Consider the following 17,404-nt stretch of genomic DNA (forward strand, 5'->3'; position numbering starts at 1 on the left):
TGTATCACTTATCTGGCAGCCCTTCGGTATTCTCCATATTACTGTGCATTCCCACAATTAGTCACATTCATCTTTACGTTGGTAAAATGGTGGTATAGTGCCCCTGCTGTTCATTAGGTGGAGTGATCTGTGTGGAAAAGAACCTGGGGACGCTGCTGTGCTATGCCGCCATTTGTTTGAATAAATTGTTGGGTCTAGAGGATCCAGATACCTGACGCTCAAACAAGCTTGCTCCGAAATGTTGATGAGATTTGAGGTGGTGTAGCAAAGCACAAGCGACACGATCTGAGATTTCACACATCACTAAGCAAGCCCCCCCCCCCCCCCCCCCCCTCCAGTGACTACTCAATGAACGAGCTGGCACAGCGACAAAGCCCTGCCTTCCCCCCCTGGAGCAGGAATGGGGGCTCGTCCGGGAAACGCTTTGTGAAACTTCACAACAACTGCCAATTTTCGCTGTCAGCTTGGATATAACCCTGATGAAACCCCAAGAAGGGTTGTTCAGTTGTGCAATGTTCAATCTGAATATACTGATCTAAACATGTTTAATAGCTAGTTCACTACTTTCATTTGTCTGGAAGACTGTTAATCTGTGTTATTGGGAACCAATGAACTCTCACTGTACCCTGTTGAATATTCTGTCTAAATTCTGTTTAATAAAATGTCTGGCAATCATAACTTATTTGAATCATGATTATACTTTATTAATAAATGTTATGTTTCAGAGAATAAATATTGCAGAAGTAAGACGTAATTGATAAATATAGTTAATTAAACCATAATCCTTACAACATCTTTGAAATATTTTGCTTTTAGACTAGGTAGGACAGCAAGACAGCAGCCTTGAAGCAGGGACATTGCTTTGCAAACTGTTTTTTATCAGTTTAATAAATATAATTGTATGACACATGCTAGAATCGTGCATTTTCTACTATGCACTAAAAACATTCGCACTACAAGAAACAACACACTGTATCTTCTATAACATGCCATGGGGCAATGCTTTTAAATGAACCAGTTCAAGGGTGAAAGATACGGTATGCCTGTCTTCAACCCAGATTGAATAGGGCAGCAGCTCTTTGTTCCAGGAATGCTGTGTCGTTAATGTGCATTATCTGTGTCTGTATAGAGGCATGCAAATCCCCATGTCCTGGTACTGTGGCATCCGATACCTAGCAGGTTTAGGGATTGACAGATCTTACATTTTCAATACATTAGCTGGAAAAAAAAAACACTGTTGACCTTCATTCTATCCACCCACAGGAAAAGAAAGAACTCCTGGCTACTGATGACTCATGAGCTTCAGGGTTATTACATGGCTTTTAATCTAAAATACACACTGTGCAGTCACTGAGTGTGGTGGCAGGCTTAATTAAGTCCCCTAAAAAATATCGATATGCCATGAGTAACTCTTATGATGCATATCAATTTGTCTTAGATCTGTTTAATGCAGTTAATTCATTTTTCCAAACTAATTCCAGTTCGGAGCAAGCAAGCAAGCAAACAAGAGAGACAATGCATAAAACAGTTTGGTGAGCACAAATTAATACTGATCTGCTAACAGTATAGAAATACACATAAATGACCTGTCAGGTCGTTGGCTTGAAACTGATTCAAGCGTCTACAGTCCGGGGTCCCAAGTCTCTTGCTTGTTCCTACCTTGTGACATTGCGTTGCGCTCCTGAAGCTTGATCTCTGTGATTGTTTTCTAGTACTTACGAGATCTCTGACAGCCTTTGGAGTTTTAAAAGTAAAGTGCTCAGAAATTGCCATGCTGCTCTGTCGGATTGTCAGTGTGGTGCAGTAATTTGCTTAAACTGCTTTTGTTTGTGTGATTGGTGTGTGATTCTGTTGGCTCAGCTCCATGGACTGTCCTTTTAAATGACAGCATGCATCCCTAGAGTTTTCAGTGGACTAGAGAACCAATCCACAGAAGAAAGACAGATTGTTTTATTTCAGCACAGAGAAGACTGGTGAAGCACGAGGGAACATGGTAACAGCATTGCATAATATTAGCATGATTAAATACAAAATGATCATGCAAATGAACCACACAAGGACAGAGATCCAAGACACTGCAATGATGGGTAAAGGTTTGAGTTTGTCTGTGGGAAACATGCAGAAGAAGCCCCTTTGGGTTGGGCTGGTCCACAATTAAACCTCTACCATGCTGCAAAGACCAACATGCAGACCAGTGACCCTATTAGAGCTTATCCTAGCAGGAATGGGCTTCTTTTGGCCCGTCATTAGCATTAGGTCTTAAAAACTAATTCAAAATCAATTTTTGCACAGCAGGCTGCTGAAAAAGAAAAGCAGTTATTTGATGGTTAAACCTCAAACCTCGACACCAAACAAAGACAGAGTTTTCATAGCAAAGTTACGGTAACCTAGAGACACCAAAAAGCACAATTCCCATGGGCTGAAAACAGCGAAGGGCCTGTGAAGGTTGAAATGAAAAAGTTATTATTTATTTTATTTTTTTTGTTGACTGTACATGCTTCCTGGGGAACAAAATGAAAACAAAAGCTGTATGCTTCATAATCTGAATTCAGAGAGGATTTAAATCCAAGTCTTGTTTCAAAAGGAGTTTAATATAAAGGACCAAATCCAATTTTCAATTTACATAAGAAAAGAAAGCCAGGTGACATTGTTCAACATCAAAAGGGTCACTTTGATAAGCTTCATTGTACCGTTTAAAGCAGGGGATGCATTTTAATAGCAGCCATTCAAATTGAAAACAAGCTGTTTTTGAAAATGCATAATTTAAAATATGGATGCTGTTATGGCCAAGCGTACTGCAAGGAGCTCTTTGTGGAAAGGAGCTGCAAATCCCAATGGGGATCTTTCCTGCTAAAATAATACAATTCCGCTGAATTTAGATTTATAATCAGCTCTGTAATGCACCCAGGGGTTTACTTCAATCTCCCTTCTAAACAAACACTGGTCCAGAGTCCAGTCTCTGCTGCCATTCACCCATCACTCACCAGGAGAAGCCAGATCGTTTGCTGCTTCACGATGCAAAATCACCTGTCTTTAATGCACACCACAGTTACTGTTCTGGATCGGCAGTCTTTAATATCTTTAATCACCTGCCTTAGAGAGGAATGTGGGTCTGAACTAGTGCTGAAAAACATCATCTGCTGTTAAAACCATTTCTTTTTCATTTGTTTTTTTCAAACCTATTGTTTGTTTTCTGTTGCATTCTGTCACATCTATATTCACGTCAGATACACCTACAGTACCACACTGCGAACCTACGATTCTGCACAGCAAGAATGAAAGGCTTCCATCAGTACTGCACAGTATGTGATTCTTGCAGCTTGTCATGATGAGTCAAGCCTCCCACTCCCAAACCCTCTCACCTGCACATACTCACTGTATAGGCAGAGAGCTGCCATGCTTATTTGGCATCTGAAGTCAGCAGCTGATAACAAAACGATTTGTAAGGCTGCTGAGGACAGCGGTCCTCAATCCTGGTCCTGGGGCACCACTGCCCTGCTGGTTTTTGTTCCAACCAAGCTCTCAATTACATAATTGAACCCTTAATTGAAGCCCAGCCAGACTACAGGGGTCGCTGGTGCGAAGTGAGCCAAGGACACCCTGGCCTACCTAAGCCCCGCCCCCCAGGCAGCGCTCGACCAATTGTGTGCCGCCCCCGGGGAGCTCCCATCTACGGTCTGCAATAAAATACCCTGGACTCGAACCGGAGACCTCCAGGCTATAGGGTGCACCATGATAGCAAGTCTACTTTTTCATTGGTGGCTAATGAATGCAGTTTCTTGTCGTGAAGGGTCAGTTTCCTTCAGAAGGGAGTTGGAAGCACAGAGATGAATGGAGACCCCGCTGAGAAAGTGGGACATTATCGTAGTGTTCACTGGTGCTAATTTGTCTGTGAAAGACAAACAATGCTAGGCTCTCCTGGGAGCCAGAATGATATACTGCTCGCAAACTGGGATCAATCTGTTAAAAAGCCTGCAGCCAAACTGGCTTCGATTTTGATCTTATGTTCAAGTTTCGGATTGGAAAGTCGCCAAGGTATTCATCTGATAATCATCAACCTGGATTTCAACCAGCTACTCAGCATTCTTCTGTACTGCCCGATCTGCATTGTCTCAAGATGAGTATTGACTAGGCGAGGGAACAGGTTTCAGTACAGTTACTATCCAAGGCTGCTGCAGTTTCTGTCTTGTTTGGTCCTGTCTTCTCTAAACAGTATGAGTACAGATGCATTTAAAGTAATGGTAACCCATGCTGGATTTAGCAGACGTATTTGATTATTTCCAGCACAGTTATTACCATGGGCTTTGTAGGGGCCCTTGTCATGCCATTGAATACCGTGGTGATCCTCAAACATCTAAGCTGTGATTGAGATCAAAGGAAATCTTTCAAATAAAAAAAGGAAAAATCCTAATCATTTAAAAAAAAAATCCTGTTTAGTATAGGTCGATTAAAAAGCAATATAACTACATACAGTAAAACAGAATCTGCCCATGTACTGCAGAACATATGACACAAACAGAATCATACACATGCATAACCGCAGTGCTTTCTAAGAAGCTAACTGTGTAATATTCACGGTGTCCTTTTTGTAACGATACAATTCTAGAGGTAATTACTGTACACACACATTTAAAAAGCTGTTCACCGTGTAAAAAACGGTCTATTGCAATATTCCAGGATGCTCAAGTCAATTAACACAAGCATGGAAGTTTCCACTGCCGAGCAGTGCTAATTTGTCTCTCATCAACCCTCCTTCCGGTACGATTCTGAAGCTCTCTTGAAAAATGGCAAGGTGTCAGGGAGGGCATGGACTTCTTAATAAACACAACTGGCAGGTGCTTCAAGTACAGAAGACCTTATGTACTGTTATTCACGGTTTAAACATAATGAATCATACCCCGAGGTTCATTTCCAGAGTGTGAAGAACTGTAGGGTTAGGCTGTACTAGTATCCAGGGTTACACGTGGTAACACTTTACATTGTGTCTGTAATGACTGTGTGACTGTGCATTGTAGTTACTCAGTAAATCCACGTGTAATTCCACACAATTACAATGTTAACCACATTGAGATTAGTTTAAAACTACCCAGCCATGCAAATCCCACCCAAAGCTTTCTCTTTATTGAATTGAATTACATCTCGCTCTACTTTTTGCAACAGCTCTCTTCTATCCATTAAGAAAGTGTGGTTGTACTGAAGCTGCTGTCTGGCTCTATACATGCTTAATACTGAGTGTATAAGATTACAGTGAATAACAGCAAGGAGTCCATTACGAACCGCTGTATATATGAATTATACAGCATACGTTTTCAAGCAAATTTCCCTGGATGAAGCAATTATATCCAATGACCTGTCAGTCAAGCTTTCAAATCATATCCTCCCTGGGTCCAATTCCCTTTGCATTTGCTCTGGTGTTGCCACTATTTCATTATTTCTTTTTCCTAAATTGAATGATAAACTGTGGATTTTGCATATCTTTAAACACAGGGATGTGGGAGCTGGGGTTCAAGCACAGTCTCAATACTCCAGGATTGTGCTGGTCACTCCGAGCTCCTCAGCTTCATTCCGCTTTCCTTTCTCTTTCAGTGGGAGCTGGTGTAACGTCACAAAACGCATCCCTTTTTTAATATTTTGAACGATAGGTTTTTTGTAATGCCTGTTGTTTCTGGATCACTGATTACTGTCTGAAAATGGAACGCCTCCCCCAGAGGTTTTCATGCAGGTCGGTATGTACAGGATATAAATGACACATCTTGAGGTTTTCTAATACATTTGCACACTGCTGTATTTGTGTGTTTTACTGCTGAGATCTCGGCACCTGCTGTATTGCTCTGTGCTGCATGGGGTTTAGTTTACATCTTCCAGAACTAACACCCAGTAGTACTAGATCTGGAAACACTTGAAGACAATCAATGACAAGCGTTTTGACTGGAAGTCTTTACAGTGGGTAGTTTGTACAGCTAACGGGGGTTTGTTTGAATGATCTCACAGTGGTGCATCTCAATCAAGTCACTTATTACCCCAGCTGGTGTCCTGCTACAGAGCTTCCAAGGTATTCCTGTGACAGTAGAGACTGTGCGCAGACAAGCAGACCAAGTGCAATGATCTGCAGTATAATCTGACAGGACCATCAGCTTGGCCCATGGGTTAATCACTTTGACTGACGAGTTCCTGACTTGCTGAGGCTCCTGTTCTATCACCTTCTCTTCCAATTCCATTTAATTATTCTGAGCAGCTGTATCTGAGGGCTCGCTGCGTGCTAAATATATCCAGACCGTTTCCCATCTGAAGGGGAGATGGTGATTTGTCCCTCCTGCTGGTCATATGAGTGCATTCCCATCTCCAGAAAGCGAAGGCATGGAAGCGCAGTGCAGGCACGTTCAGCACAGCGAGGATCTTTCTTGTGATCAGGTTTTTCAATGATGGGAAAAAAAAACCTTAGTCCAAGGTTTCTAAGGGAGGCTGCCATATGTCTCCTGAGTGCTGCCCTCTGCTGTTAAACCTGAACTACTAAGCAATAACTACATTCAATATATCAATCCATTTCTAAAGTTTAGACCAGATTTCTTTTTTTCTCTGAACTTCAGTGTTTTCTTCTAGTTAGTATAGCTGTTATGTGACATGCTTCCACTCCGAGTCTGAATTCAATAAAACAGCCATCCCGTGGCAGGCTGTGCTGTGGTGTGAATGGGAGCCTTTGTGACGTTTTGTTCCTAGAAACTGTATCTGTGTCACACTTTCTGCAAGCCCCTTTTTTTGGAACACAGGGTCACGATGAAGCACAGGCTGCAATGTAGCTCATAGTGTGTCTAGCCTAATCACGATTGGTCTATGCAGATTGCAGACAATAGCTTTTAGGTGGTGTTAACAGGAAGCTGCAGCCTAGCAGTGTTAATAATTACCTGTGAAATGGACTAATTGGGGTGCGTGTAATCAGCGAGTGATTAAGTGTTGAATGTTCTGCAAGGACATGCCGTTCTGCTGCTGGGGCTGTGGTAGAGCACTTTTATGTGTCGATAACAAAGTGTATCAAGACATCTTTTTAATTGTTGCTGCCTGAGCATTTTCCATTTAAAACATTAGCATAGTAATATTATAAATACAGACCTTGTGCTAAATTCTTTCAGCACAAATACAACAAGAGAGTAAAGCAGCGTTCAGGAGGTGAGCTCTTCTGCTCTGGTGACCTGTCACAGAAATCCGTACAGCAGCCCAGGCTTGATCAGAGTCTTTATAGCTGTATGAGCCAGCACTCTCCACAGCTGTGTGTTCCCAGCAGTGCTAATAATAGCGTTGATCCATAATACCTGCTTACTTGATGGATTGTTTGGTTTACATGCACGATGTTGCCAAACAGAACAAAAGAACTCCTAAACCTCTAAATGAACTGAAATCCCCAAAGTCTTATAATTGTTATGGAAAAATAAGTGTCCTCACTTGACATACAGCATAAGAAATGACTACTTATTCTGCAGTATAATGAGGTTAACTGTGCGCACACACCATGTGTTAGACATGTTCTTCAAATGTGAAAGTCACTTGAGTACAAGCAGCTATTACATTTGACACCAGGAACATCAAAGCCTCAGTAATTTTAATTGAGTCTCTTTCATCTCAGGCACATGCACTCAGATTGTCGTACACAAAGAACTGTGCAGGTCGACAGAGTCATTTAAATCAGTCCCAATTACCGTCATGTAATTCCTTTGAAAATCAGAAGATACACACAGAGCACCAGTGCTCAGGTTACAATGTAAAAGACTGAGCTACTCTTTGAACTGCAGGTTCCTACTCTAAACAGCGTCCATCCCTGTCATTGTGAGATGCACACCATTTACGGGTCACAGTAAATGTACAGTATTGCGTTTCTTTATAAGCTTTGCAGGGTGTTCTGTAACACTTTGAAATGCTCTTGTAACCAGCAAAGCACTTTGGAATGTCTTTTTAATTAAGAAGGCACTTCTGTACAGTATGCCTCTAAAATATATTGTTGTTGTATTAAGCCAAGGGAACACGAAGCCACTTTGTGGTTTGGAACTTGGTTTCAGGAGACTAGGTTTCAGACCACTGTATGGCACACCAGGGGAGACTTGGGGTTTGATACAGCAGTTGCCTCAAACTAGGTCTCCCGGTCTCCTGGAAGCAGGTTTTTAAGCCACTGTTCCTGAAAAAGCAGCTTTGTGTTCTCTCAGCTATAAATCCAGTTGTGTCCTACACTGTCTCGGATTGCTGATGAAGCGATTGGGATGTTTGGTGTCGGTTTACAGGAATAATCAATGAGCTGAATGTGGCAGTAACATATACAACTTAGAAAATAAACATTCAGCACAACATACTGCACATTTCGAATTCCATTAAACTGAACAAACACATGTCAACATGAGTCATTTTTGTTTGACATCTCCTTCCTGGTGATCTTAACTATAAAATAATAACCCCCTGACGACACATTCTTAAAATGAAATTGGATATCAGTCCATGTCTGCCCTCTGGTGGTCGAGGGTTGTCACTTTAACTAGCTGATTGTAAGGGATTTCATGCAGGAATGAAGAACAATGCAAGGACTGTGTTGCTACTGCAGTGTCGTTCTGCTATCTGTACTCCTGCAGGTTACAGAATGATTCAGCCACGTTTCAACCTTGAAATGTTGTGTGTTTAAAGGGGAACGAAACAGCAATGGTGTTATATTATCCATGGTATTGAATCGTGACAAGCTGCTGTGAACCACCAGATCCAGATCAAATGTCATGGCTCTGCCACTAATGGCATTTCTCTGTGATTGCGTTTCACTCTCCCAGGGACTCTACAGTCAAGGGTATTTAGACATTCTGAACACAATAGCACACAAGCTACACATGTCATCAAGTGTTCTGTATTACTTGCTTTTTGTAAAAGCTTCATGTTGCAGTGGTACGTAGATCCAGCACATCAAGAAGGGAGGCTTGACGTGAAAAAAACTGTCTTTATATAAAGCCAGTATTATTATAGTTCAAACGATTTTGCCCTTTTCACATAAATGATCACATCCTTATATGTATAGTTTATTTATGACTGCATTTGTTTAGAAGTTTGAGTTCCCCTCTAAGATGTAATCAGTGGCCTGGCTGCTCTGTCTCCACAGCATTACAAAGAGGCGGGGCTGTGTCAGCTTCTATCTCAGCATGCTGGGTTCTGTGAAGAGGCGGGGCTGTGTCAGCTTCTATCTCAGCACACTGGGCTCTGTGAAGAGGCGGGGCTGTGTCAGCTTCTATCTCAGCACGCTGGGCTCTGTGAAGAGGCGGGGCTGTGTCAGCTTCTATCTCAGCATGCTGGGCTCTGTGAAGAGGCGGGGCTGTGTCAGCTTCTATCTCAGCACACTGGGCTCTGTGAAGAGGCGGGGCTGTGTCAGCTTCTATCTCAGCACACTGGGCTCTGTGAAGAGGCGGGGCTGTGTCAGCTTCTATCTCAGCACGCTGGGCTCTGTGAAGAGGCGGGGCTGTGTCAGCTTCTATCTCAGCACACTGGGCTCTGTGAAGAGGCGGGGCTGTGTCAGCTTCTATCTCAGCACACTGGGCTCTGTGAAGAGGCGGGGCTGTGTCAGCTTCTATCTCAGCATGCTGGGCTCTGTGAAGAGGCGGGGCTGTGTCAGCTTCTATCTCAGCACGCTGGGCTCTGTGAAGAGGCGGGGCTGTGTCAGCTTCTATCTCAGCATGCTGGGCTCTGTGAAGAGGCGGGGCTGTGTCAGCTTCTATCTCAGCATCTCCTGGAGTTGCAATTAAAACTGAAAACTGGTTTGTTGTGGTTTGTGCATTGGTCAAATAATAATGAGAGATCAGAGAAACACATCTGCTAGACTATGCACCATGATAAAACAGATCAATTTATTACAAATCAGAATACATAATTAGAATATTATTATTATTTATTTCTTAGCAGATGCCCTTATCCAGGGCGACTTACAATTGTTACAAGATATCACATTATTTTTACATACAATTACCCATTTATACAGTTGGGTTTTTTACTGGAGCAATCTAGGTAAAGTACCTTGCTCAAGGGTACAGCAGCAGTGTCCCCCACCTGGGATTGAACCAACGACCCACCGGTCAAGAATCCAGAGCCCTAACCACTACTCCACACTGCTGCCCTGAATACATGATAAAATCCAGCTAGTCATGGTACAGAGTACAAATACATTTGTCACAGACTTGGATTTCACTGTCTCCTAGAGAAGCATACATTTATTTATTCTCCCTGTAACTAGTGTAAAAACTTAAGAAACGATGTGGATCTGGGGGCTGTCACCTTGCTTCGTATGAACTGCATCTTCTTTGTTACCTTGTAATATTACCATGATCATGTTGAGCCACTCAAGGATAACTGTTTTTATAATCTATCCCACAAGAGGGCAGTGTTTCAGTAGAAAAATAAACTGGCACGGACAGGAAAGACCTACTTAGACAGACTGGTCTTCACAAGCCAAGTCTTTCCAGGTCTTTACAAGGGCTCTAGTGTCTGCAGGTCAGCAGCTTCCAGGCACACGGGCAGAGCAGATGTTGCTCTGGTAATAGAATGCTATACTGAAAACAATATATTCTTGTAATCTTCATGTACATACGTAGGTATCTGCAAAAAATATATTCCTATAATATAAATGTTCCTACATCATGCCATTCCTTGGTCAGCAGCTTTATTTAAACAAACCACCATTATAACAGACTATATAAAAAAACATATGGGTCAGAAAACATTAGCACACAACAATACATGTCTCTCGCTGGGTTCGAGCTGGGAATACCAAAATGCAACTTGAGACCCATTATTGTGTGATGATATATTGTGACCCATACATTACTCTATGTGCATGCTCTATATATAAGGATCTGCAATGCAAAGGCAGTGAGAGTGCCTCTGTGTGCATGCTCTATATATAAGGATCTGCAATGTAAAGGCAGTGAGAGTGCCTCTGTGTGCATGCTCTATATATAAGGATCTGCAATGTAAAGGCAGTGAGAGTACCTCTATGTGCAAGCTCTATATATAAGGATCTGCAATGCAAAGGCAGTGAAAGTGCAGGATATATCTTTGGAATGTAGTTAGACTGCAGTTTACTTCCTCTTTGTTCCCATTTATTAAATGCAATTTAAGGCAATTGCAAATTACTTTGTAACAGCAGAGTAATTCATGTGGGCTGTGACCAGGGGGTCTGGACACCCTCCCTGTTTGTGTCTTTGATTTTGTCAGGATCTGAGATCCATAGAATCTGCACAGCAACGCAGTTATTTCTTTAACTTTGTTAGAAACCTTCCATCAGAATTTAAAATTGCACTGTCACCGTTTTCATTGACATTTAAAGTGGAAACGAATCTCTGATCTCTTTGTTCAATATCTACACGATCATGGAAATCAGAAAGATAACCCAGAGACACATTTAAAACGTAATTTATCAAGGTAGTGTTACCTTCTTTGAAGATGTGTTTATCATTTGTATAATGCTGAATGATTCTAGTGTACTGAAGGACAGTAAATGCACTGTATATCAAAATAATCCTACATAATTTAACAATTACATAATTATATTCCTTCGAACAACTGGAGGGATTAACATAAGCAACAGAAATATATTATTCCCTGCAATAAAATCTCAGACCTTAAGAAAGCTCTTGATTCATTTTTACAAAGCACACGTTCACTAGCTTCATGATTACCCTGAACCAAATAAAAAAAAAGAGTGATTCATTGTGACCGTGCATCTTTAAACTCTGAAATACACCGCTTTATAAGGAACTTCATATTGCATAACATCTATCTCTATACATTTATATTTTACGTATGTCTGAATGCTCCTGGCATCATGTTCAGCAGTGGGAGTCTATCTCACAGCCTCCGTTCTCAGTGCAGTAGCTCTGAGTGGATCCGACGGCATCGCTGATGGTACAAAACACCAGCTGTGCATCGTCGCTGCCCTGCTGCAGATAGCCCCCCCTGCGAAGCGAATCCAGTACTGAGGGATTGCACTGGGCCAGGAGCACCCCGACTCCCAGCTCTTTATAATCTCTGTAAACCTCCTTCAAGGCATTCACACCGGCCGTGTCCAGAAACAGCACCGGACCGCAGTCTATGACCAATGTGTGAAAACTGCGCTTCTCTGGCACAATAAGCTGGGCCACTGTGGCCACGCCGCTGTCTGGACTAGCCCCTCCCCTGCCCTCTAACCCGGCCTCTTCCTCTTTTTCTTTGTCCTTCTCCTTCTTCCGCTTCTTGTTCTGCTGCTGCTGCTCTTTTCTCCGCAGGGCTGCCTCCTGGACAGGGTCCAGCTCAGTGCAGCGGTAAAGCGCTTTCTTGAACAGGGATTGGTTGGCGTAGTAGACGGGAGCCTCGAAGCGGAAGACGATGAAGCCGGCATGGGCTTGCAGGCCTCTGTACGCGCTCAGGTCCTCGTAGGGACCGCTCTCGCCCGCCCGGCCCAGCTTGGCTGCCCGCGCCCTCTGAGTGCGAGCCAGGACGCAGAACGCAGAGAACGCCACGCCCACCAGCAGGCCCAGCTCGGTGTTGGCCAGGGCTGAGGTTGCCATGGTGACCAGCCAGATGGCTGCATCCACGCGGTTCACCCGCCACATCTGGGGAATCTCACCGAACTTGCGCAGCGCCCCCCTCAGGTTCACGATGATGATAACACCCAGCACACACCTGCAGGACAAACGTATACAAAATTGGGTTGTCTTAATTTAAAAAAACATTTTTTAAACAATTTGTTTCTGTCACATATAATATTGTAATGATACATAAGATGATAATAATAATAATTATAATAGTAATTATAATAATGTGAATTTTCTGCATAAAATAGTACAAGAAAACACAGCATCAGGGATAGAAATAAGACTCCCATTGCAAAGCAATTTGATCCTTTCCTGTTTTTTACTATGAGTTTAATACCACACGACTGAGGTTGTTACCTATACACAGTGGCTAATCAAGCTCGTAATAAAACCTGTAATGGGTGAAACTGCTATGCAATAGGAGTCTTAATTCCATCCCCACAGCACAGTCAAACAGATATGGTTGGCTCACTTCTGCAGGGAGTAGAAGAGGGGGGCGATGACCAGCAGCACCAGCAACAGCACCAGGGCAGTGACCAGGCTGGAGAGCTGTGTGTGGCAGCCGGTGGAATCCTTGACCAACGTCTTGGTGAGCGCGGCGCTGGTGGTGAAGCAGCGGAAGAAGGAAGGCAGGATGTTGCAGAAGCCGATGGCGTACATCTCCTGGTTGGCGTCCACGGTGTAGCCATGCTTCTTGGCGAACATCTCAGAGAGGGAGACGGTGATGGCGAAGCCGATGATTGCGATGGAGAAGGCGTCGAGGGCCACGTTGGGGATCAGGGACCAGTCGGGCATCTGTGGGGGCTGGAACCCGGTGGGGATGGTGCCCGCCACGCCGGAGTGGAACCGCTCCTCAAAGCGCCCATAGTGGGAGGCCAGGGTGGCCACAATGACCACCAGCAGCTCCATGGGGATCGGAGCCTTGAGCTTGGCCTTGTAGCGGTCATTCAGCTCCTTGGTGGGCACCAGCACCAGCAGGCACAGCAGGCTGGTGACGAGGTCGCACAGGTTGGTGTCCTTCAGGTTCTGGAAGAGGTTGACCCAGGTTTTCACCAGGGAGCCCAGGCCCTGCACCCGTGGCAGCTTGAGCCCCAGGAGGTGCCTCACCTGGGAGGTGAGGATGGTGAGGGAGGCCCCCGTGGCAAAACCACTCAGAAGGGAGTCGGACAGGTACACCGAGACAAAACCCACCTGGAAAAGCCCCATCAGCACCTAGACACACAGGCAGCAACCAGACAGAGGATTACTGTTATTCATATTATTACTATCATCATCATCATCATTATTATACAGCGACTCAAAAAAATTAAATGAGTTATGTCTAGATCCTGAGATCTTTTATCTTGTGATCTCTACTTAACGCATTTCAATTGTTTTAGGCTGTAAGTCAACCTGGATAAGGGCGTCTGCTAAGAAATAAATAATAATAATAATAATAATAATAATAATAATAATAATAATAATAATAATAATAATAGGCTGCAAAGACATGCATGTCTGTCCCTCTCTGGCCCCTCCCACCTGTACCAAGCAGCCCCACACTAACCTGATACAACCCTGCCATGAAGGTGAGCATGGTTGCCACAGATATGGCATAGCAGCTCTGGTCACAGGTCATCCCTGCAGTGAGGTTGCCTGCTCCAGTCATTCCAGTCTGGTTTCTACCCCCTTCAGAGGTGTAGCCGGCTGCCTGCAGCTCCCTGTCCACCACCTGGCCCACCAGCAGACAAAGCACACCGAATATCCCCACGGAGACATGGCGCGAGGAGGCCAGCACCGCGTAGATGATGCAGGAGAAGAAGGAGGTGTAGAGCCCGTAGACAGGTTCCTGGCCAGCCAGGAGGGAGTAAGCGATGGACTGGGGCACCAGGAGGATAGCCACGATCAAGCCGGACATCACGTCCCCCAACAGGCACTCCTTAGGCCTATACTGGGGCAGCCAGCTCAGAATCGGGAAGAAGCCCAGCACCAGCTCTTTGGCTCGGCTCGGGCTGCAGAGACATTTCTTTTTTAGCTTCCTGGTCAGTACAGACCTGAGGTCTTCCGCCTCCTTCTCCTGCTCTTCTAAAAGCACCGGGGTGTACCTCTTCCTCTCCACTGCTCTGCTCAGTGAGGTCACCTGGTCCCCCGCCTGGCCATTCTCCTCTCTGGCCATCGTCTCTACTCCTGCCATCCCTCCTGAAGAAAAAAGACAAAGGGATCAGTCCGGCTGTAACTTGTACGTATTTATAGGTGCAAGTCTGTCGCCTCATGCTGACTAATCCGTGCTTTCGCAACGAGACTGGCATTGGGCAACGCATTGAATCCGGAATATCACTTTTGTGTCAGTAATCCTGCACAGGCCCACCTCTCTACAACTGCAATAGTTTTCATTAAAAGGGAACTATAACATTGTGTAGAAAAAACAAAATATGGTTAGTAAATTATTTAACTGGATCGACCGTGATTTCAAAATAAAACAATCCTACTGAGCTTTCATGTCTTTAAATAACTTCAGAGTGATATTTCATTTATTCTATCCACTCTGCTCCAACAAGTACTGTGACGCCATCAGTTCTAATTCTTGTACAGAAATGTTAACATGTTTTAAAATGTTAACAAGGGAGCGTTAGCAAGCTCTAATCAAGGTCTGTGAAACCAGCCTACAGATGTGTATAATACCAAGAAGGGGCCAGTTCTAATGATGTATGCTCAGTTATACAAGCCCTATGTCGGACTGCCTCGCTGTTACCTTAGGTAAGGTAGTCAAAGATTAGTGCTAATCGGGGTCTGTGAAACCAGCCGTGCATGTGTTATTGTTTATAAAGGTCCTGTTTGGGGTTCATGAATTGATTACTTGCCCTGGCGCCTCGCTCAGCACATGTCTTTTCAGCTCCTTGTTTTTTCTAATACTGAGTGTTCCCAATGCTTTGATTATTGTGTATTCAATATGCTGTTGTGAGCTTCCGATGCACGGACAGCGCAGTCATACAAGAGCCTAGTCAGGCTGCTCACATAAAAGAGACAGCCTGCTTTCAGTGACAATGCCACAGGGTGATAAGGAGCTGGTATTGTAACTTGGCTTGAGTTTGACTTACAGAACCTGTTTTTATTTCTGAAATACAATTCCCCCACAGGGAGTACAGTACGTGACGTCAGTTTACATTGTAACAATGTACGTGGAAACTGAGCATATGAATTCAATAAAAATGATCCAGATAACTTTCAATAAAACACCTTCTGAGTTTAAGCACTTGGGCAGACATGGGTAAAACAGCTGCTGGTGGGTCGGTCCATCATTCTGTCTGCACAGCACGGAAGATCAGACATGTCCCGCTTGTGTTTAACCTCTGTGCTGCTGGCTGTGGATTGCATTTGTTTATCTGCGCTGTATGTTATGAAATTTGTTTAACAAGCTACTGAAAGGAATGTAGTAATCAAATACGGACTGTTGTAAAACTCCCAAACAAACATTTGAGTGTTGTGCCGGACCGGTAAGTAATTTTACCACACATGCAAATCGTATTTAGTTGTTTGTAGCACTGTTTTGTCTACAAAACACCATAATAAAATAAATAAATAAATAAATACATTTAAAAAAAATACATACGGTAATAAATAAAACATGCATTATACTATATACAAGTTATAATGTTTATATATGATAAATGCATTTTAAGCTTTAAATATGAAATTCCTTGACAAGAAAAAAAAAAAAAAAAAAAAAAAAAATTCTCTGAAGTTTTCAGCGCATCAGCCGGACAGGAACATCTTGACAGAAAGTTTGCAAGTTACCGGCACAAAAAAACACCCGACCGCAAATACGAAACTTAAATTTAAAGAGACACTTACCACCGTCTCCGCTACAATTCTGTTTTCACTGTTAGTCATTCACGTAGAAACATTGTAGTACAGCACTGTATGGGATGGCATTTGAGAATTGGGGAAACGTCAGCATTTGGCGTCTTTACCCTGGTCTTAGTGGCAGCCATAGACACCCCTGTCACGTGATGTGAGAGGAAGCACAGTGCAACGTGTGCATCGTACATATGCATATGATAAGGTATCCGTGTTCAAACAACGTTACATATATCATTTGTGTACAGTATATGTGCATGAGTAGTGCATTGCTCCACAGTTTAGTGCTCTCTGCTTTATGAGAAAGGTTACTGACAGTACATCACGTGTACTTGCATTGCGGCAGTTCTGGTTGAAGCCAATTTCCTAACTCTGAAGCCTAAACTTCTGCTGGTCTTATACGAATAACATTGCACTGGTTTAAAACATCACATTGCACAGGTTTAAAACTGCACATTGCACAGGTTTAAAACAGCACATTGCACAGGTTTGAAACAGCACATTGCACAGGTTTGAAACTGCACATTGCACAGGTTTGAAACTGCACATTGCACAGGTTTAAAACAGCACATTGCACAGGTTTGAAACTGCACATTGCACAGGTTTGAAACTGCACATTGTACAAGCCTTATATTGTACTGAATAAAAGCCATTAACTAATTCACCGTCTTCAGTAGTTCCCTGTTTTATAACGTGTAAGTGAGACAGCAGAATAAATAAAAGAGAGGGGGGCTGTATTTGAAAAACAACTGGGCCCTTGTGAGAATACTTTCACACACAGCTGTGATACTCCCCCTCCGCGGCTCAGGATCCTGCCCGGTTTAGGAAAGCTGCCTGTAGAAATAGTTGAGAAGCTGTTGAAAGAAAGTTGGTCAATGTCTGTGTGTAACAGTGATTACAGTGTTGTGCAAGTGACCGAGGCCCCTTTTGCAATTTGAGACTCTGCATGGAAACGGGGCACAGGGCAATGGCTCAATCACACATTA

General features: G+C 43.5%; 1 protein-coding gene across 1 annotated transcript; it reads right to left on the minus strand.

The window, feature by feature from the left end:
• Positions 1-9,838: 9,838 nt before the first annotated feature.
• On the minus strand, positions 9,839-16,565 carry LOC117412904 (sulfate transporter-like). The gene is made up of 4 exons (XM_034021529.3): positions 16,413-16,565; positions 14,128-14,759; positions 13,054-13,793; positions 9,839-12,669 (listed from the first exon to the last, which is right to left on the minus strand). The coding sequence occupies exons 2-4, from the start codon at positions 14,752-14,754 to the stop codon at positions 11,838-11,840; spliced, it is 2,199 nt and encodes a 732-aa protein (XP_033877420.2). The 5' UTR covers positions 14,755-14,759; positions 16,413-16,565; the 3' UTR covers positions 9,839-11,837.
• Between the last annotated feature and the right edge of the window lie 839 nt (positions 16,566-17,404).

This window comes from Acipenser ruthenus, chromosome 22 (assembly GCF_902713425.1).
Source record: "Acipenser ruthenus chromosome 22, fAciRut3.2 maternal haplotype, whole genome shotgun sequence".
Taxonomy (NCBI): domain Eukaryota; kingdom Metazoa; phylum Chordata; class Actinopteri; order Acipenseriformes; family Acipenseridae; genus Acipenser; species Acipenser ruthenus.